The sequence below is a fragment of the Lucilia cuprina genome, chromosome 6 (assembly GCF_022045245.1).
Source record: "Lucilia cuprina isolate Lc7/37 chromosome 6, ASM2204524v1, whole genome shotgun sequence".
Lineage (NCBI taxonomy): Eukaryota > Metazoa > Arthropoda > Insecta > Diptera > Calliphoridae > Lucilia > Lucilia cuprina.
The window spans coordinates 60,798,387-60,824,040 of record NC_060954.1 but is presented as its reverse complement, the minus strand read 5'-3'; the positions used below and the strand labels follow the sequence as shown (position 1 = coordinate 60,824,040).

At 31.0% G+C, this 25,654-nt stretch overlaps 3 protein-coding genes across 10 annotated transcripts; all 3 read right to left on the bottom strand.

The window, feature by feature from the left end:
* Window positions 1-4,264: 4,264 nt before the first annotated feature.
* On the bottom strand, window positions 4,265-12,406 carry LOC111678534 (phosphatidylinositol 4-phosphate 5-kinase type-1 alpha). Of its 6 annotated transcripts, none has more exons than XM_046955274.1 (15): window positions 11,804-12,406; window positions 10,204-10,229; window positions 9,997-10,137; window positions 9,736-9,933; window positions 9,532-9,674; window positions 8,955-9,473; window positions 8,794-8,895; window positions 8,606-8,738; window positions 8,460-8,547; window positions 8,123-8,185; window positions 7,507-7,587; window positions 7,123-7,440; window positions 5,603-5,873; window positions 4,600-4,772; window positions 4,265-4,498 (listed from the first exon to the last, which is right to left on the bottom strand). In XM_046955274.1, exons 1-15 carry the CDS (start codon window positions 11,874-11,876, stop codon window positions 4,374-4,376), a joined length of 2,454 nt encoding a protein of 817 aa, XP_046811230.1. In that variant the 5' UTR covers window positions 11,877-12,406; the 3' UTR covers window positions 4,265-4,373. The 6 variants fall into 6 exon arrangements, 4 of the variants coding, with proteins under 4 accessions (XP_046811230.1, XP_023295683.2, XP_046811231.1 ...); XM_023439915.2 differs by having other exon boundaries at window positions 4,265-4,477; XR_006941422.1 differs by having other exon boundaries at window positions 4,335-4,477; window positions 4,600-4,740.
* A 1,718-nt stretch (window positions 12,407-14,124) lies between these two features.
* On the bottom strand, window positions 14,125-17,683 carry LOC111678545. Of its 3 annotated transcripts, none has more exons than XM_046955524.1 (6): window positions 16,672-17,683; window positions 16,411-16,604; window positions 15,970-16,132; window positions 15,788-15,896; window positions 14,625-14,819; window positions 14,125-14,493 (listed from the first exon to the last, which is right to left on the bottom strand). In XM_046955524.1, the coding sequence occupies exons 1-5, from the start codon at window positions 16,790-16,792 to the stop codon at window positions 14,627-14,629; spliced, it is 780 nt and encodes a 259-aa protein (XP_046811480.1). In that variant the 5' UTR covers window positions 16,793-17,683; the 3' UTR covers window positions 14,125-14,493; window positions 14,625-14,626. The 3 variants fall into 3 exon arrangements, with proteins under 3 accessions (XP_046811480.1, XP_046811479.1, XP_023295700.2); XM_046955523.1 differs by having other exon boundaries at window positions 14,137-14,493; window positions 14,635-14,819; window positions 16,672-17,682; XM_023439932.2 differs by having other exon boundaries at window positions 14,137-14,493; window positions 14,635-14,816; window positions 16,672-17,682.
* Window positions 17,684-20,359: 2,676 nt separating this feature from the next.
* Window positions 20,360-24,938, bottom strand: LOC111678543 (fork head domain-containing protein FD3). The gene is made up of 2 exons (XM_023439929.2): window positions 24,439-24,938; window positions 20,360-21,833 (listed from the first exon to the last, which is right to left on the bottom strand). The coding sequence occupies exons 1-2, from the start codon at window positions 24,771-24,773 to the stop codon at window positions 20,738-20,740; spliced, it is 1,431 nt and encodes a 476-aa protein (XP_023295697.2). The 5' UTR covers window positions 24,774-24,938; the 3' UTR covers window positions 20,360-20,737.
* Window positions 24,939-25,654: the final 716 nt, after the last annotated feature.

Genomic DNA, 25,654 nt, shown 5'->3' with positions numbered 1-25,654 from the left:
TATAGATCAGTCTATAGTCTTGACTATAGATCAGTCTACAGTCTTGACTATAGATCAGTCTATAGTCTTGACTATAGATCATTCTATAGTCTTGACTATAGATCAGTATATAGTCTTGACTATAGATCAGTCTTTAGTCTTGACTATAGATCAGTATATAGTCTTGACTATAGATCAGTATATAGTCTTGACTATAGATCAGTATATAGTCTTGACTATAGATCAGTATATAGTCTTGACTATAGATCAGTCTATAGTTTGACTATAGATCAGTCTATAGTCTTGACTATAGATCAGTCTATAGTCTTGACTATAGATCAGTCTATAGTCTTGACTATAGATCAGTCTATAGTCTTGACTATAGATCAGTCTATAGTCTCGACTATAGATCAGTCTATAGTCTTGACTATAAATAAGTCTATAGTCCTGACTATAAATAAGTCTATAGTCTTGACTTTAAATAAGTCTATAGTCTTGACTATAGATCAGTCTATAGTCATGGCTATAAACCAGTCTGCAGTTATGACTATAGATCAGTATATAGTCTTACCTATAGATCAGCGTGTAGTCTTGACTATAGATCAGACTATAGTATTGACTTTAGACCAGTCTATAGTATTGACTGTAGATCAGTCTATAGTCTTGACTGTAGATCAGTTTACACTCTTGACTATAGATCAGTCTATACTGTTGCCTGTAGATCAGTCTATAGTCTTGCCTGAAGATCAGTCTTGACTATAGATTAGTCTATGAATGATATGAAACTTTATTCTCATCATTTAAAAAATCTATTTAATATTCTTCATTTCATTCCCAAAAATTCTCTTCAAAGAAAACCAACAAATTTTAACTTTCTTTTATAATGTTTATTATTTTTTTTTTTGCTTGTTATTTTTTAATATTTCTTTTAAATTCAGAATAATATAATATTTATATAATTTAACAGTTTTTTTCAATTTAATTTTTGTTTCACTAATACTTTTAATTTACTTTCACTGAATTTCTTTTCTGTTTTTTTAATATTTTTTGCCACGGAATGTATTTTATTTATAATGGTTTGTTTAAATAATTTTTTAAATATAATTTAAATTAATTATTTATTTTTTTAATTTATAAATGGCTTTGGTTTTTTAATAATTTTTCTTTAGCTAAGAGTATAATTATGATATTAGAGAGTATGATTTTGGTTTTTGTTTATAATCTTTACATTTAAATATTCAAAAATTGAATTAACCAATTTTTATGCAATCACAACAAATACAAATGGAGGATTATAATTTTTTGTTTTTTTTTGTTAATTAGTTTAATGTCTTTTAATATAGTTATTTGTATATAATTATTATTATTTTTTTCATTAATTAATTAGTATTCATATTTCTCAATTAATCATTTAATTATTGTACAATATTTTCATTGTTGGTTTTGTAAGTTTGTTGTGTTTTGTTTTTGTTTGTTAACGAAAAATTAAATTTAAAAGAAAATTTTTAATAGTTTATTTATTAAATACATTCTAATTCAGCTGTAGTTCTGTGTTTAAAGGAAAAGTTTTTTTAAAATTATTTAAATGTTGATATGAGAATTTCAACAACTTAAAACAGACTTCTTCATGATTCAAGATATAATCATTCACGACATTTCAATCGAATTAAAATGCTTTTCTTAAGCTTCAAAAGCAGTGCAAGTTTAAAACAATAGTTTTGTAAAACTAGGAATCTAAGTTAAACTCGTTGGAATGGGACTATTTGGTCCTTCTATGTTGGAATTTCAATAGCATTTGAATTATTTTTATTTAGATAAGATTCTTGCATTTCCATTTACGCATTTGAAGCAGTACAGGTTTTAAACTCCAACTCTTTTTTAAAGTAGTTCTTTAGTTTAAAGCTGGTTTAAACTATTGATCTTTTAACTGTTTACACTCAAAATATGTCGCTTTTCTATAACTCAAAAGCGCATTTTTGGCACTTATTCTCATTGAGTTAGATGTCTTTCCGTTGTCTTACGAAAGATTCAAATTGGTTAGTCTAGACTATAGATCAGTCTAAAATTTGGAGTATAGATCAGTCTATAGTCTTGACTATAGATCAGTCTCTAGTCTTGACTATGGATCAGTCTATAGTCTTGACTATGGGACAGTCTATAGTCTTGACTGTAGGTCAGTCTATAGTCTTGACTATAGGTCAGTCTATAGTCTTGACTATAGATCAGTCTATAGTCTTGACTATAGATCAGTCTATAGTCTAGACTATAGATCAGTCTATAGTCTAGACTATAGATCAGTCTATAGTCTAGACTATAGATCAGTCTATAGTCTAGACTATAGATCAGTCTATATTCTTGACTACAAATCATTTTATAGTTTTTACTATAAATCAGTCTATAATCTTGACTATAGATCAGTCTATAGTCTTGACTATAGATCAGTGTATAGTCTTGACTATAGATCAGTCTATAGTCTTGACTATAGATCAGTCTATAGTCTTGACTATAGATTAGTCTATAGTCTTGACAATAGATTAGTCTATAGTCTTGACTATAGATTAGTCTATAGTCTTGACTATAGATCAGTCTATAGTCTTGACTATAGATCAGTCTATAGTCTTGACTATAGATCTGTCTATATTCTTGACTATAGATCAGCCTATAGTATTGACTATAGATCAGTCTGTAGTCTTGACTATAGATCAGTTTATAGCCTTGATTATAGATCAGTCTATAGTCTTGACTATAGATTAGTCTATAGTCTTGACTATAGATTAGTCTATAGCCTTGACTATAGATTAGTCTATAGTCTTGACTACAGGTCAGTCTATAGTCTTGACTATAGATTAGTCTATAGTCTTGACTATAGATTAGTCTATAGTCTTGACTATAGATCAGTCTATAGTCTTGACCATAGATCAGTCTATAGTCTTGACTATAGATTAGTCTATACTCTTGACTACAGATTAGTCTATAGTCTTGACTATAGATTAGTCTATAGTCTTGACTATAGATTAGTCTATAGTCTTGACTATAGATTAGTCTATAGTCTTGACTATAGATCAGTCTATAGCCTTGACTATAGATCAGTCTATAGTCTTGACTATAGATCAGTCTATATTCTTGACTATAGATCAGTCTATATTCTTGACTATAGATCAGTCTACATGGTCTTGATCATAGATCAGCCTATAGTCTTGACTATAGATCAGAGTATAGTCTTGACTATAGCTCAAACTATAGTCTTGACTATAGCTCAGCGTATAGATCATGCTATATTTTTGACTATAAATCAGCCTATAGTCTTGACTATAGATCAGCCTTTAGTCTTCACAGTCCACAGTCTTTATTTACCTTGGTTATATATACTTTTTGATCTTAACTATCGATTATTAAAACGTCAGCAAGTCATTTCAATTAAATATCAACAAAAGAAGTGATTTATTTTTCAAAATTAAAGAAATTTTTTTGTTTGTTTAAATTTGACACAGAACTTTCATATTTTGTTTTAATTTGTTAATTGTTTTTATAATAAATGTAATTGTTATGATTAATATTAATAATATAATAATAATTAATTATTGGAGCTGGATTTATTGTAACATCAAGATTTCAATTAATTAATAATATATGCTTTTGCTTTAAAAATTTGTTGTTTTTATTTCCATAATTAAATGTATAAATATATTATGCTGTAATTATATGGCTTTTTTATATATATTATATTATTAATCATTATAATTTATACAAATACAATTTTGAATTAATTAATAAAAATAGTAAACAACATTTAAATAAATTTCGTAGACAAGACCAAAAATAGAAAATAAATTGTATAATTAATATACAGTTATTTTGAGGGGGAAGTAGACAAATTTTGTTTTTAAAAAAATTAACCAACATAATTACAAATTTAGTTTAATTTAAATATTTAATAAATTTACATAAATACTAGGTAAATAATTTAATATCTTTCATTTTAACTTGATTTTAGTATTTTATTGTTGTATGTATGTACATGAAATGTAATTCAATTAATTGTTTAATGGAATGGATGATTTTTTATTAATCATGTTAATTTAACATGATTGTTTTAAATATTTCAAAGAGTTTTTTTTTTATTTTTTGAAAATATGTAAAGTTTTCCAAAGATATCACTTTTAAATTGTAAATATTTATATTATAGCAAATGATTATTATTTATTTTATTTAATTTAACTATGAACAAACACCAATTCCAAAAAAAAGAAAAATTATCAAATAATTAAGTTTTTTTTCTTCCCAAATATTTTGTTTAATTTAATTTATCTATGGCGAAAAACAAAAAAAAAACTATAAATACTCAGTTGTAAATTGTTTAAACAATTTGTTGCTTAAATACATTTGAAAAAATTTCAATGGCGATCATTAACTATTTCCGCTGATAGAGAGTTAATGGCATCTTCAACAGTTGGCTTATAACGATCCATTTTCGATGAATTTATTGGAGAGAAATGTTCTGAAATTAATGAATTATTGTCTAAACATCAAAATTGATTAATCGCTTGTGTTTTTCTTTGGGGGGACTGTAGTGTGTTTTTGAGTTGAAAGTGTTTTTAAGGTACTTTCGTCGTTGCTTACCAAAATCGCCACTTGAACTGGAATCGGTAAAACTTGGTGTACCCTCGGTCCAGGTGGGTGTTGAACCTTCACCAGACGCTGGTGGTGTCCAGGCTAAGCCGCCCCTCGAACCATAGTGACTACTCGATGATGTATCTACGGCTAAATAGGTGTCTAAATGTATTTCGGAAACACTAAAATCATATAAATATAAATAAAATCAATTCAACTACCGGATGAGGTTATGAGCGTTTATAGATTCTTTCATTTTTCACTGATTCCTGCCATGTGACCTAGATTATATTTTGTGTTAAGTGCCTTTTTGATGTAGCAAACCGTGTGCAGTTAAAATTGGAATTATACATTCTTATTGATATAAACACTGTTGCATCGAGTTGGCAAAAGAAAGTGGAGAAACTTTAGAGTGAAGTGAGTTTGTTGGGTTGTTACTACAATGCAGTTGTAAACATATCGAAAGTTGCCAATGCGTCCATTTGTTAACATATAATGGGGTTGATTAAGAAGTCGAATGTATATTGTGCATCATGGAGACCCTGACCACTTTGACCACAAATTGGACATTTATTTGGGACGGAAATGTCCATGCTAGACCAGTATTAACTGAGCATACTGCTGTACACCGATTTCAGCTTTCCCATAACAACACTAGTTATCCGCGAAAGGGTTTCTTCAATGTCTGCCATAGAAGGTGGGCTTTGTATAATTACGAAATTCTTAAATTACTTCGTCTCTATTAAGTTGATCAGTGGTACCAAGTACGAATACCGATCCAACAGATCTTGCACATAACTTCGTTGTTTTTCTCGAGTACAACAACAATACTTATAGGGTTGTAATTATTGAAGATAAATGTAATTCAATTTAAATTTCGGAAACGATTTCGGAAACAATGTTTTGTCAAAGACAGATCTTCGACTCATTCGTTAAACCACTTTCTCTTGCAAAAAAACTCTTAATAACAGCGACACTAAACTAAAACACTAACAGACGTATATTAACTCACCTGACCATATCATCTTTTTGCGAAGACGATGAACTGCGATAGGCAGGACCCACATTCATTTTACGATCATGATACGACGAAGACGATGTTGATGTTTCGTTTTGTTGATGCGACTTTTGGTGATGGTGGTGGTGGTGCTGATGATGATGGTGATGTTGCTGTTGATGAGATCGCCTTGAAATCGTTGAGGAACTATGTTTATTATAACTATTGTCCTCGGAAATGTCATCAAAGGCAGGGGGTGGTGTCGAACTGCAAGATGGCGTTGTGCCTAGCGATAATACAATGAGAAAATACATGAAATTAAATTGTTAAGAGGTCCTTTCTATTTACGAACATGTAAGAGTACAACAACAATATATAATTTTAATAAAAATAAGTATTAATTAACAATAATGTTTAATCAAATTGAATCGAATACGAATATAAAAAATGATCGACAAATGGCTAAACAAGAATGTGTAGTGTATGGCGGAGTGTGGTGTGTGGTGTGGCGTGTAATAAATAATAAAAGCATTTTAACTAAAATTCAAATTCAAACACGCTACTACGTCTACTAGGGGTAAGAGGATTAAGGGAGTAACTAGATGCTAAGCCTTCGGATATTGTTGAAGGTACATTTTTAGATCTCTTTTTCGGTTCTGGTTTATTCGTTGTAGAGCGAACTTTGTTTGGATTTTTAACAGCATCACCACTATTTGAGGAAATTACTTTTCGATTCTTTTTCTTTACATTCAATTCTTCAGGTTCTGGTTCTTCCTGAACAGAAACGACACGTTGCTTACGCGGTCGTTTATTATTCTCTAGTTCATGTTTTACTTCAACAAAGGCGTGCATAGATTGTATCAAATTGTCTTCGTATGCTTCGCCATTATCATCGGCCAAAGCCATATCGGCATAACGAAGATATTGCATGCGTTTTTCACGTCTTTTATTGGCACGTGTTTCACGAACCTTACTGTTAGTTATGCTCGGTATAATGCTACTACGTTCGCTGTGCTCAGAAGGTATAGGTGGAAAGTTATGAACAATGGAGGCAGCCGAAGAACGTCGAGACACAAGACCACTGTTTTGTCTTTGAAAGAGATCAACATGATTTAAGGGACGTGATTGAGATATTCGTGATCTTGCTGCTGAGTAATTACTAGATGTGGATGAAATCACCGATTCTTTACGCTGTAACTTTAGTTTTTGTATAGCAGCTACTTGAGGAGGAGGTACTCCGGAATATTTACTAGACGTATAAGATATGGCAGAATCTTTGCGTATCTTTTTTAAATTTTCTTTATAGGGCTGAGTTGGTGTTTGAGTTCGTTGTAGTGGTGGGGGTGGGGGAGGTTCTGTAACTGAAACACCCTCGAACAGATCATGTAAATCTAACCAATCACGCACATTGCTGGGCGAACGTTGCTCCCCGAAACGAGGCAGTGGTGAATCGTGTGGTACTGTTAAGGTGTCTTTGTGCGAGGGATTGGAAAACTTGTTCACTAATCTTTTGACGTTTACGTTTAAGTGTATACCTGGAGTGGTGGAGAGAGCTCTTGAAGAGCCGCCTTCCTGTTGTTGATAAGCATCACTATCACGTTTACGTGGTGATCCTCTTGGCGGTACTGGAGGTGGAACTTTGGCTTTAAGTGTTGAGCCACTACTAGCAGCAGCAGCCGAACGTTGTTTTACCGGTGGAGCTTGTATAGTTTTCAATACAGACGAACTTGAAGAGGCCGCATGCCCGGAACTCCTTTCATCGCCAGTCGTATGTGCACTCATCGCTTTATTCGAAGCATGTGATTTTTTATTGGCATGTACCGCTGTGGCGTGGGCATGACTTTGACTATGTTCTAAAATGGAAAAAAAGAAGAAGATAACTCAAAATCGTACTATTATATACTATTGCCATAATTTACCTCTTTGCTCGTTTTCACTGTCTATGGAACGTTGTATTGCTTTCGAGAGACTTTTTCTTTTCGAGGGTGAATGTTTAAGAGCTATAATAATTATTTTTATATAATCAATATTAGTGTGTGTGTAGCAAACGGTTTGAGATTTTTTTTGGTAAAAAGAGACAGGCTTTGGTTATTGGTGATTGATCCAAAACCTGGTCATTTCTGTGATTCAAGAACAAACTAAAGAAGCAAGCAAATAATTAAAAAAACAAACATATTTTTTTTTAATGTACGAGTTTAAATGAAAAAAATGTATGTTTAAGTTTTAATATTTACAATGTAGTTATTTGAAACATTTAAAAAATTTCATTTCATTTAGTAAAAATTAAACTACTTTTAATTCTCCAAAAGGCGAGAACTAAAAGTGAACATTTTTTCGGTTCTGATTGCTTATTAAGACTCGTCTATATTGCGAGTTATCGTTTTCATAATCTTCGTTCCAATTCAAACGATTTACGATTTAAGCACGATGGAGAGATGATTGTGAAAACGTTTTTGATTTAAAGATTATTTGTTATTTGTTTACTCTTCCTTCCTTCCTTTTATCTTTTTTGTTCTTTGCTTTATCATCATTTACCTATGTAACTGGATACCAAAGTACGAAATTTTCTATGATTTCCTTTGATCTCGGGGAGATCCACTGTGCATACGAATGAAAACGAAAAAAAGTATAAAACATGAATTGTTTGGTAGCAGCATGATGCCTTCAAAAACAATATACTAGCGATCGTTGCGCTTTACTTACTAACATTTGGTGAAAACCCCGTTGGACTATTTGGAAGTACATCGCACAATTGAGTGACTAATTTTTTTCAAAACTAGCGAAACAAATGCAAAATTGAACGATATTTTCCAAATTGCCTAGCAGAGCTTATAAACCAGTGCAATATCTTTAAAATTTGTGTAAAACTTACGAGATGGTATTTTACGAAATACAGTTTTGGCCATGAAATTTTGAAATCTTTGAGCATAAAATGAAGGACGACACACCGAGACCGTATCCTAAAAGAACATCAAATTCATTATAACGTTTTAAATTGGAAGAATTCAATTATTTTACCCCATCATGTATAATACTTTTAAAAGTGTGCTCTAATTTTTTCTTCAGTCGATATGATTGTAAAATATCGATAATACCTATAAAAAGTAAGAGTCTTTCACCTTTTTCACTGCGTGCAGGTATACCTCCAGGACTACAAAAGAGAATATTATAAATTATGTTATAAATAATATGTTTATATAACTTACGGCATGTCCTCTTCATCATCGATGGGTTCACTTTCCGCCTGTATACTTTCCATGGCCGTAGAATGAGCCACTAAACGTTGGCGATTGGACCTATAGGCCAAACTGTTAGAAAATAAAGAATATGAATAACAAATACGTCACCATTAATCATTTACTCAAACCTATTGCGATTTATATTGCTTTGAGTTTCTTCAGCCTGATTATCGTATTCAGGATCATTTGCTCTGGCCGCCTCTTCGGTGTCTGAATAATCCGACTGCGAGGCCTTACGTGGCTTACGGGTCTTTTGCTTCTCCTTCGAAGCCAAATCTAAATTGTGTACACCGACTAGCAGCGAATAGTCCATGATTTTAAATGACTCCAAAACTGTGCAATCTCTTTGTATGGTCTTAATTAAAGCCGAATATGTTTCAGCTTCCAGGAGTATGCCATTTGGATGATGTTCCATAAAATCCAAATCCTTAAATGTGGGTGATTTTTTGGATCGTTCAGCCTTATTTGCTTTACGCTTGAAAGTGGAACCCTTGAGATCATATTTTAGATGCATCTTTACATATGAAGGCAGCAAATTGTTCATAACAACCAAACGAATATTTTTGGCATTACTTGTTTGCAAACAATATAAACCGAAGAATTTCGGCAAAAGGGTACGAGGATTTTGATTTAAATTCATATAATAACTAGAAATTTAAACATTATAATTCTACAGGGTCCAACATTTCGCTTAGAAACACTTACCCTGGTAGTAGTTTTTGCAAAAATTCACCCTCTTTGTGCTGAACTGTTTTAATTATAAACTCATCATCATGTGTTAGATAAAATATGGAACCGGAAGCACCCGGATTCGATAGTTCTCTTAAAGGTGATGAACACATCGACATCTAAAATAATATTATAAATAACTAAACTGCGTAGAGGTTTTAATTTGTTGTTAATATTTACCATAAAATCGTCCGGCTGTATGCCAAACAAGTCTCTAAAATAACGAAATGCAATAGGCGCATATATTTTATATCTGAATTCACTATAATGGTGGGCAGGCGTAAGGCTAGAACCTTCAGGAGGAAAGGTTATACTTTCAATTTCCCAAAAGTCCATCATAAGTAAATCACGTTTTGGTTTTGATGCTAAACTACCAACCTATAAATGAACAGAAAATACATAATGTAACTTTGATTTGGGGAGTTATTGTGCTCAAATTACCGTATGCTGTATACCCAATTGTATAGAACCCATAATTTGTGATGTTTGTATTTTCTTATACGTAATCTCACCACCTTCTCCCACACGCCTATGACCGATTTTTCTTTCCTTATCGGTCTTACTGCGTTGCTTACTTTGGGACTAGAATGAGAGGTTTATTTTCATTAATTTAATGTTTTTTTTACTGTTTGGTTATTTTTAACTTACATCGGATATAGATAAGTCCAAAGCATCTGAAAATGAAATAAAAATCGGTGTTAGTTTGTTAATGGAAATAATGTAATCATTAAAGAGGACCTCTTATGGTATTTAGTAAAAGATCGGATGCTCAAATTGTAATTGAAGTATGGCTTTAACGTGAATCAGATCATATTTTTAAAATATATTTTTGAAAACCTATCATAAGATAATGTTGAAACTAACATTTAATTAAGGTCTGATTGAGTTTCTTTGTGTAGAAATTGTGTCTATTAGGGTTCCAAACTCAAGATTTCATGATAACATTGGGTTCCGAAAACTTATTCTTGAAATCGGTTAAATCGCGAAGAAAACATACGGCCATAATATTCCGATTCGCTATACGAATTACAAATTGAAGAAATATTACTTACTTATTAAGGGGATTTAAACTGAAATACAAACGAAATGTTCTAGCAGCGTGGTCAAAAGCACTTGTTGCGCACCAATTAACCAAGAGTATCCTTAGTTCTGCATTGCCCCAATATCGGCAGATATCATGGGTGTATTGTAAAAGATAAGACTATTTACAAACATATTTTATGGAATTTACAGAAGGTGTTAAACGTTTATTCTGAATATCGATAAAATTTTAAAGCAAACTCGTTGATTTTTCCATGCAAACTTGCATGACCTTTAAATACATTGAACTTATGGGGGTAAAACCTTGGCAAATGTGCTGCATTCCTTTTCGACTCACAAATAGACAATGTAGTCCTTTTGGGCGATCTAAACTCATTATTTTTAACTTACACTGCCGTGACCTTTGACCTACTAATCTTGAAACGCTTAACTCATTTAATTAAGTCGGATTAAATAAATCTTAATTAGAGTTGTAAACTACTAAAGTTTTTTCTTTTATGAATAGTGGCACGTAAATCTTGTACTGTTAACGGGGCCACTATAACATTGACTAACTTTCAGATATGCAGGGATTAAACGAAATCGATGGGGAGTTGCTCAAGACCTCGAAATCAAAAACACTGACAACCATTCGGATATGCAGTGTTTACAACTTTACGACATCGATGGGAAGTTGCTCAAGACCTCGAAGTCAAAATCTTAAATAAGCTTTCGAGACATATCTTACAAAAGAATATGTACTAAGAGGCATTTTAAGTCGTAAAGTTTTAGAAAACCGGCTTTTATAAATATATCGGTGGAATGCTTAAAAAGATCAGAGCAGTTAAACTATCTATTCTATGCTGAATTATATTAAAAAAGTTCTTACTTAACTAAATAACTTTCAACACAAAAACCAACAACTGTCAAATTCAAAATTACACAAAAAAACATATCAACAATTCCAAGAAAAACATAAACAATTGCAAAAAATCCACTAAGGGAGTATTTTCAATGAAAAGAGCATACCGTTGCTCTCTTTTCAAAAATACTGTCACACCAATCTCTTAACTTAACTTTCCAATAAGAAGACGTTGTCAGTTGAACAAATTCATTGATTTTTCTGACTTTGTAATAAGAAATGTACAATGAAAATGGAAAAATTTTCAACTATTTTAAACACCCTTTTAAAATTTAAAGAAATTAGAATTGTTTTACTAAAATTTACCTTCGGTAACTTTTGTATTAGATGTAGAGGAAACATCCGGATCTATGGTGCTAATACCATCACCTGAAGCCATTTTTTGTAGCCGTTCTTTAGTTCTTTTAAAACTTTGTTTCACTTGGTTTTAGAAAAGTTATATAGAAAACCTAATTGTTTTTAAACTATGTAATTATTTAATTAATAATTAATTAGAATGTTTATAAGATGAGTATTATTTGTCATATACAGTGTACACGATGATTGATTTATCAACTTAAAGGTAGTATTCTCTATTTTCTATATCTTTTTCTTCGTCGGTTTAAATATTACTTATTTTTTACATTATGATTTTAGAACAATTTGTTTTATTAATTTTATTTTCTCTTGTTTAAATCACATACACACACAAAAAAGAAGAAAATTTGCACTAAATATTTTGATTTATTGCTTTAGTTTAGTAGGTTGGTTAGTTAGTTAGTTTATTGGCTGGTTGGTTGGTTACTTAATCACTCTGGTCTTAACAATCACACAGAATTCAACTACTACCAAAAATGAAAAAAATTATAACACTGACTGAATGTTGTAAAAACCTTGGAGCTACTACTCTTCTTATATGGTGAATTGTCTTTTTGCTACTACTATTGCTGCTGTCATTGCATACTTATAGGCGAAAAAATGCTTTGGAAAATTACAAATGAAAATTGTTTGTGGTTTGGTTGTATTCCAGTTGCAACAGGGTTGTATTTACTTTAACATTTTGCAGGCATCCGGTATATTACAATGTTTAAAGGTTGCCAGATTAGCAGGCGTTACTGTTAAAGGTGTTGTTGGCATGTAGTTTGTGTTTAAATCAGGGGTGTAATAAATAAAAATGTAAAAATATTTCTTTTGTATTTAAGTTGTTGAGAAAATTTCACCACAAGTAATTTGTTTACTGTTCAATTTTAACTTTTTATTCATAGGTGAAATAGATAGATAGATAGATAGATAGATAGATAGATAGATAGATAGATAGATAATTAGTTAGTTAGTTTGTTATTTAGTTAGTTAGGTAGTTAGTTAGTTTGTTAGATAGGTGGTTAGTTAGTTACTTGGTTAGTTAGTTACTTGGGTTCTTTAAATCGACTTTCGAATAATCGAATAATCGACTTTTTGTCGAATAGTCGATATTGACTATATTGTTCCAAAAAAGTCGATAACTAGATAAAACTCAAAAAGTCGACTTTGGAAAAAAGATCAAAAAAAGTCGAAAAGTCGAAAATTGTCGATAAGTCGAAAATAGTCAAAAAGTCGAAAATAGTCGAAAAAGTCGGAAAAAGTCGACTATTTACAAAATACTAAAAGCCAGAATTGCTCTTTTATTACACAGTACGGATCATAGTTCTCTGCATCTACGAACATATGTGAAATATACGACAGATATGTCGAAAGCATCTAGATGTAAATCTATTGGATTTCGAGCATATACATTTAAACTCCAACAACAAATGTGGCCCATCAGAATATTTTTTGATCATAAACATAAACATTGTCAACGGGTCAACATTTGGGAACCTAGGTTATCAATAACTGTTACATACTCTTGAGACAATCTGAATCAAGAGCAACCTCTTTTGGGTTACATTCATACAATATTTCTAAAGGGTCAGCTAACTTCTTACAACCAACTAACTGCCTCTTTATAAAAGGGCATATTGTAGGAGCCAATATATTGAAAATTCTTAAATCCTATTTTTGTTTAATGAGTGTAACATTTTGTAAATTTCATTTTCAACACAATTTAAATAATTCCCAAATACTTTGTAAAGCCCTGATAAAAAAAAAAACATTTCATAAATTGTTGTTTTTCAGCTCTATTTCCTATTTGCAAACATTTAAATAATTACTTTGGCTTTATCTCAATTAAATAACAAAAGTCAATTTAAAATAACGATACTTTTGCCACCCCTTTCTTAGGTACTTTCCTTGTTCCTATTTCACTAACTATCGAAGAAATAATGTAAAGGTTACAAAAGGTTCTAATTACACAATTTAAATTAAAAAGAAAAAAACAAGAAAACATATTTAAAAAGAAAAAATGTAACAAACTCATTATAAACCAAGCAAAACTCCCCAAGTTAAGGGAAACGAGTAGAGTACACAAGTATTTGGCCTTTTAAAGAATAAATAACGAAACCTTATAAGTGAAGAAGACGATGGTAATGGTGATGATGATGTTAGAGATACCGAATAAGGAATATAAAGGAATTTAATTTGTATGTTTGTAGGAAGGGGGTGGGGATGGTGTTTGAAAGGTTGTTGTTTAGCAACCTGAGGTTATTTAACCCCCCAAAATAAAATAAAATAATAATCGTCTTTTACACTAGATAAAATGCTTTTTATAGGAGTTTTTTTAAATTTCTTTTGGTTTTTTTGTTTTAGTATAGTTTTTGGTTTTTTTTATTTTCTTACATTTACATGCATTTACAAAATAAGCACTTTCGTTAAAAATACCGCAAAATTTATTTTACGTTTTCTGTTTTGTTTCTTTTTTTTTGTTTTTGTTTTTCATTTAAAATTCTAAATAGAAATATCCTATACGAACACAAATATACTTTTTTTTAATAATATATATTATTACTATAATTATCCAAACTAACTGCTTAAAGCTAAAGATGCGATCGACATTACTACAGCGACAGTTGTCCATTTACGTTGTATATTTGTTGCTTTATCTAAAACGTAAAGAATTTAAATTGATTTAAGAAATTTTTGAATTTATAACAGTTTTATAAGTATTATGATTTTATATGAATTTTTTTTTAACCAAAAATGTTTATGCTGAGTAAAGTTTTTCAGGCCTTACCTCTACTTACCATAGAAAATAGTTTCCCGTCTTTTAGTATAATTAGTACCAAGTAGGTAAAATGCACATGTTATCGGTGTGGGTGATTCCAATTTATCTCTAGGTATACGCGTTCGAACTGTCATACTATATAGGCCACTGGCATTCTGATCCATTTGTGTTAATACCGAATCCAAAATTTTTGTATCAAATCTGCTAATTATGAAAATATATTTAAAAAAGTTAGTTGATCTTGGTTTCGGTCGAAAATAAGGTAAATTTTTAATATTTATAAAAAATATGTCGGGAATATTCTAAGGGTGCTGGATTTATATCTTGATAAATTGATCCTTATATACTATAGTTGGGAATACTGGGGAAAAAGATATCTTACATCCAGCACCATTCAATCTACAGCACATCTTTTTTGTCTGAAATATTCATTAAGAAAAACAGATACATGTACTCGAAAATACTGGGAGGTATTCTAAGTGAATAATTACACTTGCATGAATCTTTAAACCAACATGTGGCCTCCGGTAGGTTAGTGGTTAGTGATCTAGTCTGGTAGACCGGAGGTGGTGGGTTCGATTACCGTGGAGCGCACAACAGGCCCGATAGAGGCCTAGGTGTATTTCTTCGGATTTGATGTGTATACATCTTCCTTTTAAACTAACTAACTTAAACCAACAAGATTTCCAGATTTGGGTTCAATCAGAACCACAACATGGAACTCCGAGGGTGCCTTTAGAATAATGGAAACAAGGCAATACTCGAAACAATTTTGTGCAGGCAACTGGTTCCCATGTCAAACGATAGATTAGGCTAAAAGTACCGGAGGGTTTGAGGTACTGGTAACATATCTATATAAATAAATTGCAATAACTCTAAGAGGATGAGTTACCTTTGTGAAACAAAGGTAACAGGGTCTTGAGGGAAACTAAAATTGTAGATCAGAGTTGCTTATCAAGTTTGAACCTAAAAATATTTTAGAATACATATACTTTTGTGGACCTTAAACCAATGTTTCAAAAACCTTTAAACCCCTTAAAGAACTTAACTGTACCGATTAAACGAAAACATTAAGAAAACTTCTGTCACACTCTTTTGGATTATATCGATCAAGTAAAATCCTAAATTTGGTTTGTATAATTGATGAAGACGATTATTTTTATTCTACTTACATAACTGATAGCACAGGCTGGGGAAATACATTTTGAACGGCACACATTACTTCAACATTCTCTCGTGATCCATCCATTTTGGTTTCAAGCAAAAAATCCGATTCAGGAACTGCAAAAGGAGAACAATTTTTTTTGCATAAAAACTACTTTAAATTCAACATTAATTCGAAAAATTTTTTTACCAATTATTTGTAGACGACTACTTCGTTTATCAGTCGATTCGAATGTTTGTACAAAACATGTATATTCACCGGTCATATTCCAATCGGGTCGACGTATTGAAATTACACCCGGACTGCCTTCCAAAGTAAAAATTTCAGTGTTTATTTTTGATTTCATAATACCCTGAAAAATTAAAAAAAAGAGTTAAAAACAATATTGCAATACTAAAGTCAATAGAAAATGGATCAAATGACTGAAATGAATTTGAACGTAGGGTCTAGAAAAAGGTTTTCTTCTGATATATACCATTCGAAATTATTGAAAGAGAAAGTGTTTTTGGAATTTTGATAATATCTTGGATATTAACGGACAAATTTTGTTGATAACAAATTTTGAAAGCATGACCCTAAAGATATCTGTGGTCTTCAGACAATATCTGTTGTTATTACAAACTCACTTACCATTGCAAATCCTTTGACCGAAGGTATCCATTGGTATATTGAATGATTGTTAAACAGCCATTTAAGAACAAAACCTTTCTCTCTAGGTCCCAGTTCATATTCACAGTCTAGCACCAGTGGTTCTGGTTCCGTATGACGTTCCAGTGTGTAGATATGAGGCACCTTAAGGTTTGTTATTCGAACTGACTGGGTAACTGTGGAAAAATGAAAAAAATATATAAGTTCCTCATTCCTCTATACGATCTCGAGTGATATACTTACTTGTTAAAAGCGACAACCAAGTCAGCAGTGTTAAACAGATGATGTATCGTCTTAACGCCATTGGATACAACAACAATAGTAGTTGTGATGTTATCAATGATGATGATGATGATGATTTCATTAGTTTCTAATCCAAAAGTAAAATTTTGGATTGAAAACGATTTCTTTTGCAAAAATTGCTTTTGTGTATGTACGAGCGAACGAACAAGTATTTCTGTGTATATTTTGTTGTTGTTGTTATTGGTAGGTAGAGTATTCGTAAGTTTGTTTGTTGGTTTAGTTTGGTATGGTATGGATTTCGTTTGGTTAAGAGGACTAAAGGATTGTTGGAGTTTTCCAAACACCCGTCTCTGCAGCGGGAGTTAAACGTTGCATTGCGATTTTCTCTATCTTTAAACGGCTTTAAAGTTTTTTTTAAAACTAAGGACGTAAACTTCGTTGAATCATTTTATGAAAATAAATTTTTAAGTTTTTCTTTTCTTCCTTTTCTCTCTCTATATGTTTTTTTTTCTTTTTTTTTTTTGATTAATTGACTATAAAATTTTTGTCGTTTACTTTAGTTATTTGCTGTTATTGTTGTTTTTGTCGTCGCTGCTGGCAATAGTGATGTCGTTGGTGATGATGATGAAGATAATAGTGGCAATGATGTTGTTTGGAGTGGGGGAGTTTAAAATAAACGACGAGAGTTACTTTCGCTGTATAGTGTTGGTACCCCACTCTTCACCTCTCTCTCTAATGTATTATTCCGCTATGTACCTATTGTTTTTTCTTCATCTGATTTCCTTTTTTTCCTTTTTTAACTTTCTAAATTTCTTAACTCATTTTGCTGGTATTTGTTTTATTTTATTATTGCTTTATTACACATTTAACACTTGCTTTTGTTGTTGTTGTTTTGTTAAATATTTTTATAAAATATTTTTTTTTGGAAATTGTAATACTTTTCTTTTCGTTAGTTTTTATTTTATAATTGTAACTCTAATGCGAAAAATCGACTTCTCTATGTGGGGGGAGACGATATGTGCGAAGTTTTGGAATGTATTTAGTTGTTAATAGAGTTGACATCTTTTACCTGGTTGTAACATAAAGTCAGTTTGTCTCTTTCCGTTTTGGATTGTGGTGGAGTTATTAAAGCGCAGGCCTTGTCAAACGAAAAGCTTTATTTTGATAAAAGCTCTATGTTTTAAGCTTTTATAAAAGCTTTAATTATTGTCCTTTTAGTTAAACAGTCTGACGTTAAGAAAAGCGCATGCGCTAAACATACAACTGTTCAAATGTCAAGTGTCTGCATAAAGTGCTTATTCGAAGTCCTTAAGGATAATTTTTTTAAGTATTGTATGTTAAATAGACAAGTTTACACGAAAGAAATTGAACTTTTATAAATCCTATGTTTTGTGTCAAATTAATATGTACATGGTAAAGCAAAACAAAAAGTGTGGTTATAGACTTAAGGACATAATCAAAAGAAATGCATTAATGTCAGAGGTTTTTGACAGTTATGTTCCCTCTCATTGTGTTTAAGATGTTTAAAACATGAAACTGAACTAGAATGGAAACTCTGCTGTCAAGGATCAACTGTTAATATCTGTAGTAGTAAACAACTAATACAAATATAAGAATTTTGTTAAGCTTTTTTCTTGCATGAGCTTTTCTTAGTTGCGAATCTGTGAACAATCTATGTAAGGCAGTTGTCAAAACCTTAGTAATAACAACAGTTTTGAAAGAAGCTTTTTATATACTCTTTGATTACCGATAGATACAAGTTTGTCGTTCCCTGTGTAACACCAAGAAATTTTCATCTTAGATCCAACAAAGTTTATATATTCTAGGTCCTTGTTAGGATATTTAATCGATTAATCGTCGATCGGTTAATCGATCAATTTTTGGCGATTAATCGCTCGAATAAATGAAAATTGCCAAATTTCAAATAACGAATAAACCGAATAATACATAGTTATACACTAGTTCATTGGAACGTCTGAATTACGTCTGAAACATATTGTAGAAAAGAAATAATATTATCAAAAAACATCCACTTTCCTTTCATTCGATTAACCGCATAATTTTAAATTATCCGATTATTAACTGGCCAACTTAAAACCTCAAATAATTATATGTCGAATAAACCGAATAAGACAAATCCCGAATAATTGAATACTCTATTCCTTGTGAAATACAATGTTAAAACTTCGCAAAAGATATCATCAACCAAATTTTTCGAAAATATTTGTTGTTGTCCTATTGAAAAACAGCAATATCGGTTTACGACGTAAAAAATTTTTGAGCTAAAATTTCAGAATATCTCGAAAATATTAGGTTTCTTTTTTTGAAGCAATATTTTTCTGAAAAAAACTTAAACGCAAATATTTCATTGAATTATTAAGTTATTAGGATTAAATTCGACTTTAATATCTTTTGTGTACATGTAAACCGTTCTATCAAAATTTTCCCGGATCAGTTTATTATGCTCCCACATAAGGTCCGCGTCCGAAAATCACTTAAACGAACTAACTAACCAACTAACTAGCTAACTAACATACTAAGTAACTAATTAACTTGTTAACTAACTAACTAACTAACTAACTAAGTAACTTGCTAACTAAATAACTAACTAACTAACTTACTGACTGACTGACTGACTGACTAACTTACTAACTAACTAAATAACTAACCAACTATCTAACTAACTAGCTTACTAACTAATGAACTAACTAACCAACTAACTAACATACTAAGTAACTAACTAATTTGCTAACTAAATAACTAACTAACTAACTAACTAACTAACTAACTAACTAACTAACTAACTAACTAACTGACTAACTAACTAACTAACTAACTAACTAACTAACTAACTAACTTACTAACTAACTAACTAACTAACTAACTAACTAACTAACTAACTAACTAACTAACTAACTAACTAACTAACTGGCTAACTAAATAACTAACTAACTAACTAACTAACTAACTAACTTACTAACTAACTAATTGACTGTCTATGTAACTACTCTTTAGAATTTTAAAAAGTGGTTAATGTTCTAGGAGGAGGGTCAATCAAGAAACGATATTTATGAAATTCCGCAGAAAGATTTTGGTTTATATGAATTCTTTAAGTTAATCGGTCCTGTGACCTGTAAAGTCAAGATGTCAAAAATATGAAATATTTAAAAGTTTTTATCTATTTTGGAAAGATTTTAGGAAATTTTTAGTAAAAACTTTAATAAATGTTTGAAAGCAAATATAGAAATTTAAAAAATTTAAACATTGAAAAAAAAAAATTCTAAAAAATTTTTTGAAAAAAAATCTTTCAAGTTAATTTTTTCATTTAAAAAATAAATGTTTTGAACAAAATCTATTAAAAATAATTTAAAAAAATATATATTGAAAAACTATACATTTTTTATAAAAAAAGAAATTAAGAAAATAATTGAGAAATCCGTATTTCAATCAATGCAAATGATTTTTAATAGAACGGTGTTACTAAAATATAAACTGATCAAGTATGTATCAGTCAATCACAAAAGTTTTGATTTTAGTACGATTTAAAACTTTTGTGTATCAAAGTAGTGCCAACACCTACTTGTTCATGATTTTTGTGGACATTCTACTTTGAAAAAAATTATTATCTAAATTTCCCTCATTTAATAAATAAGCATTAAATATTGAATTTTTTTTTTATTTTACAGATTTTTTTCTTTTTTTTTAATTTTATATTAATAATAATTTAATAACATAAGACGTTTCTTATCTACTAAAGTGACATTACATACATAAATGTACATAGAATACATAAAATTCAATTGTTTAGTTTTAAAAAGTTTCTCTTGTTTTGTTTTTTTTTCGCTTGTTTGACAATTAAGAACATTTACAATAATAACGATTTTAATTTTTCATTATTTTATCGTTTTTCCATAAACTGTGTGGCCACAATTGGTCTCGTTAAAAAAAAATATGAAAATTAATATTACAAGAAAAACATAGTGACGTAGTTGTTGCATTATAGTACCGGCCTTTTAAATTACTACATTCATCTATTTACACAAGAAGAGTTTTTGAAAATACATTTTCAATCACGTGCCGCATTGGCAGACGTTGCGGTATCTCCATTTCCTATTAATGTTTCGATACGAAAATCTCTTGTACTGCTGTGCTTAGTGGAACGAGCATGTTCATAGTCAAAAGGTAGTAGGGTGGTACTTTTAAATTGATCCGCATCTTTAAGACTTTGAGGCGGGGACAAAAGACGCGTTTTCGTTAGCTCATGATCATTCTTAGTTGGACGGGCATTTGTTTTGACATTTAACGAGTTGGTTAATGAGTCATAATTATTAAAAAGTAATATACAAGAGGAAGCATCTTTAAGATTTTGTTTGATATCCGTTTTATGACTTAAATCTTCCGTTTCACCTTGTACATCTAATCTTGTTGTACTGAGACTTTCAATTGAGTCTGATATATGAGAATCTTGTTCATCGGGACTTTCTATATCGATGCGATCATCATCGGAGTCTTCAGAATCTTGTGAACTATGAGTTCTTTCGTATTGTTGCTGTTGTAGATGTGTGCTATTAAAACCATTTTCATCAGTACTTGGAGGCATTGCTCCAAAAGCATACAGTTTCATTTTATCCAGTTCACTTGTTCCATTCAAATTTAAGACTCCGCTCTGTACACGCTCTGCTGTCATGGCTGAATTTTGAGTGAAAGCATCAAATTTATCATTGTTATTGGGATACATAGCTAGATCAGTATTAGCGAAAAAGTTAAATTTCTTCTCGGCTCCCCTTAAAGTGTTCGTATCAAAAACATCTGTCACCGGTGCATGTAACATATCGAAACAGTCACGATTACTGCCAAAGTTGGGAACATTGAAATGTACTGGCACTAATGGTACGGGTTTACGTATCCAAAACGGTGATAGCGTACCAAAAACACTAGTAAATGGAAATCTTTGTATGGCCGGTGCTCTTTTATAGCGTTTACGCCGCCGCAAGAAACTGCCGTTGTCAAACATGTCTTCGGCCAGAGGGTCGAGAGTCCAAAAATTACCCTTGCCAGGATTACCGGGCTCTCGAGGAACCTTAATAAAGCAGTCGTTGAGGCTGAGATTGTGACGTATGGAATTTTGCCACGCTGGAAATTTGTCTTTGTAATAGGCGAATCTGTAAGAGATGAACATAATTATGATTACAAATCTTTTTCCCTAAATGATAAAAAAATATTTTTGTCTAAAAATCCAATTTAAAAATACTGAATTGAATTGTTTATTCTGCTTGCAACACAACGGACCCATGTATATATATTCAAATGTATATTTATTCTCGGTACTTATTAGGGTTTAAAAGTATTACTTAATGGGTGGAGCTAAAGGGAATTTTTTACAAATTTTATCTTGTAACAAAATGAATCGATCAAAATTTTATGAAATTTAATGTAATCATGTTGATAAACCAAAATCGGTAAAAAATCGAATCATATTTTCTTACTTATTGTACCCTACATCACTTTAGTGGGGAGGGTATATTGGATTTGTGCTGATCGTCCTATACCCTCCTTAAAGTATAGCAATCGGAATCGTTTTCTGAGTCGATTAAGCTATGTCCGTCTGGCTGGCTGTCCATGTAAACCTTGTGCGCAAGTTATAGGTCGCAATTTTCAAGATAATTGGATGAAATTTGGCACACACTATTTAATTATTTCCCCTAGCCTCCATAGGGCCTTTGGACTCATTATTAAGTTAAATAACTTTGAAGTAGACGTAAATTGTTCTACCAACATTTATAAGGATAGCCCCATATTTTTCCCTACTTCCCTTTGAGCCCTCTCGTAAAAAATCTCTTTTTTACCAAAAATAAGTAAAAATATTCTGGAATATAGCTAAAATATTTTTAACATACTGACTGGTGAAGGGTATCACCCGACTATACATTGCTGAAATATTAATAATTTTATTTTCCTAGTCTGGCAACTATATAAGCATGTAAAAAAGCTAACGGTTATTACAGCGATAGCTTTTTTCAGGAATTTCTTGATCATGAATTGCTTGAATCTTTTAAAATAAAAGTAATGGTAATTTTCAATACTTTAACGTGATTAAGTGTATAAATCGCGTGTGAAATGAAAAGTGAATAATGTGAAAAAGTGTAGCGAATATAAGAGTGAATTGATTAGAATTCTTCGAAATAAAGGGAAAAATACAAAGAAATTAAAGAAATGCTATAGAGTTTCGTTCAGATGATTGGAAATGCCTTTCAATACGAAACAAAGCTAAGACTTGCATTGCTGTAAGTAAAGTCCACCCTCCGGCGTCAGTAAATGAAATTCTAATTCTAATTTTTCCTGTAAGTGTTGTAACTAATCGAAGGCGATTGCTGGAGAACAAACTATTTGCTTCAGATCGGAAAAAAGTATCCTTACCAAAAGAACCTGTAAGTGTTGTGTCTATTCGTTGGTGTTTGCTGGAGAACAAACTATTTGCTTGAGATACTAAAAAGTATCCTTACTGAAGTAAGGCAACGAACACATCAATTGGCCAAAAGAATAATGGATAAATGATGTGATAACGATTTTCATTCACCGGTTTAAGACCGAAAAATGTAAGTGGACATATTTGATTGAGTTATGCTGTAATTCAGAGTTTAATATGGGCTTTTCAACGACCCGAAAAATATGTGCAAAATGGTAAAGGAGTGATTTTGGAACAACACCGTGGAGTTTATGAAAATCCATAGCATATATTAATGGAGAAATGTTTTAATGTTTTTATAGCAAAATTATATTGTTTGACAGAGATGGATCCAAGCGCTAACTTCGGCATTGCCCATAGTTGTATTCTATAATACTACAATTTCAATTACTAGTAACTTCCAAAAAAAGAACATAAAAATTACTGAAAGAGAATGACTTCAGATGTAGTGAATTTGGAATCACACAAAAAGAACATTCCTCCTTTAACAAGCCTGTGTTAAAATCATCACTTCTTTAGGTCTTTTTCAGTACTTCCATTATTTTGAACATACATTTTTAGGATTTTGTTAAATTGAGTCCAACGATGATTAAGCTTTATCACCCACCAATATTCGACATAATTTTAGTCCGCGTGACTTGCATCCCAAATATTTAGTTCACTAATTTTATAGAAGTTGTGAATATTGTCCATTTCTACCTCCAGAGTCTAGACCTATAATCTAAGTTATAAATATGTCTACAGAATATAATTTAGGGCGAAAAGACAACATAAATTGGTAATGCGACGGCTAAATTAATATCTTTGGAGACAAAATAACCGAAAATTGAAATAGGATGTTATAAAATTTTTCATAAAAGTGGATTCGAGTAGAACAATAGTCCAAACACTAAAAAAATATCTTGTTTTTCGTGCATTTAAGCAGGTCGTGAGTTCAACTCCTACCAGATCTACTACCTACTAGTATTTTTTCCGAATATTATTTTTTTTCAAACTAACTAAATCAAAACTTTTATACATTTATAATTTCTGATCTCAAATATTATTGACTTCAAAATATTTTTTATAATCGATCCAATATATACATATATTTCTGTGTCCTTATATTGAATCTAATATTTGAACAAATTAACTTTTCCTCCAAAAACCCATAAATGTCTTGTAAAGTATAGCATTTGTTCAAATATTTAGTAATCGTTTTAAGAAAACAGTTTGAACCGGTAAAAGCTATATATCGGCGGTACTTTTTCTATTAAAGTAAATGTGGACTTAGTAAAAAAATAATCATTTAATTTTCTTACCTTGACATTATAAAATCACATATTCCGCTTAAAGTTAATTTCTTTTGTGGTGATTGCAAAATGGCCATAGTGATAAGGGCAATATATGAATACGGAGGTTTGACTAGAGGCGAATTAACTTTATCGGCATCTTCATTAGCCGACGCGATTTCTTCCTGAATTGTTGGATGATGATGTTGTTGCTGCTGTTGTTGTTGTTGATTATTGGTAGTGGAATGATTTAAACTAGGACCATTACGCCGTTTCAAATGAGGAGGAGGTGTTAGGGAAACATTGGTCAAATGTGGGGCACAGCCCGTTACATTGACAACAGCTAAATCCGTAGAAGTATGCATAACCGTGGGGAATAATGAAATTTGTATGTGTAATTAAATACAACCTTTTAAAAACCCAATTCGGTGAAAATTGTTAATTTGGGAAATTTTATTGTAAACTTAGAAATGATTTTTTTCTTTTTTGTTAAAAAAATTTTAATTTTTTTTATTTTAGGAACTTTTTGTTTTTTTTTTTATTATTTACTATTGTTGTTTAATATTGTAATTTATTTGCATTTTTATTTTAAAATTTTTAGGAATTTTATAACATAAATAATGTTTTATTTGTTTAAAAAAAATTTGTTATTGTTTTTTTTCAAATACTTTTGATTTAGAATATTTGTTGTAACACTTAAAATCACTTTGCACTTTATTTAAAATATTTTCAATTTAAATTCTTTATGTCTTGATGTTATTCTTTGTAACTATTTCTAAAACAAATTTGCATTACATCCGTTTTGATTTAACTTGCAAGTAAAAATTTAATAATTTTAAACGGAACGCGCCAAAATAACAACTCGACATGTCCTGCGCTACGTTCGTTTTTGTCTGAGAATGACGGAATTCTTTTTACAAATGTCTATCTAATCGAATAGACAATTCTGAAAGTGTGCTCTGCCTGCCCGGCTGTCTGTTTGGCTGACTGACAGGCTGGCTGGTTGGTTGCTGCTGAACCCAAAACAAACAAAGCAATAAACTTTGCTAGGAAAGAGGCAGAGGCTCGTAGTTCCTGTGAGTGAATGAGTAAGTGTGTGCGTTTGAATATTATATTTTTTATACAATGATGATGTGATAAAAGCATCAAAGCGAAATCTATTTCTCTCTCTCCCTGCCGACAACAACGGAACGGAAAAAAACAAACTGTTTTTCTACACAACTCAAACATTTATTTATCCGTAACC

Bases quoted from the DNA above. Each gene is read 5' to 3' on its own strand.
- LOC111678543 (XM_023439929.2), bottom strand. From the start codon at position 24,773: ATGCATACTTCTACGGATTTAGCTGTTGTCAATGTAACGGGCTGTGCC. The intron at 21,834-24,438 runs GTAAGAAAATTA...CATCTCTTACAG, and splicing joins TGTGATTTTATAATGTCAAG to ATTCGCCTATTACAAAGACA.
- LOC111678534 (XM_046955274.1), bottom strand. From the start codon at position 11,876: ATGGCTTCAGGTGATGGTATTAGCACCATAGATCCGGATGTTTCCTCT. The intron at 8,548-8,605 runs GTAAAATAATTG...ATGTTCTTTTAG, and splicing joins AAAGTATTATACATGATGGG to GATACGGTCTCGGTGTGTCG. The intron at 5,874-7,122 runs GTATACACTTAA...TATTATCGCTAG, and splicing joins AGCTCTCTCCACCACTCCAG to GCACAACGCCATCTTGCAGT.
- LOC111678545 (XM_046955523.1), bottom strand. From the start codon at position 16,792: ATGAAATCATCATCATCATCATCATTGATAACATCACAACTACTATTG. The intron at 15,897-15,969 runs GTAAAAAAATTT...CTCCTTTTGCAG, and splicing joins TAGTCGTCTACAAATAATTG to TTCCTGAATCGGATTTTTTG. The intron at 14,494-14,634 runs GTAAGTAGAGGT...TTTACGTTTTAG, and splicing joins ACGGGAAACTATTTTCTATG to ATAAAGCAACAAATATACAA.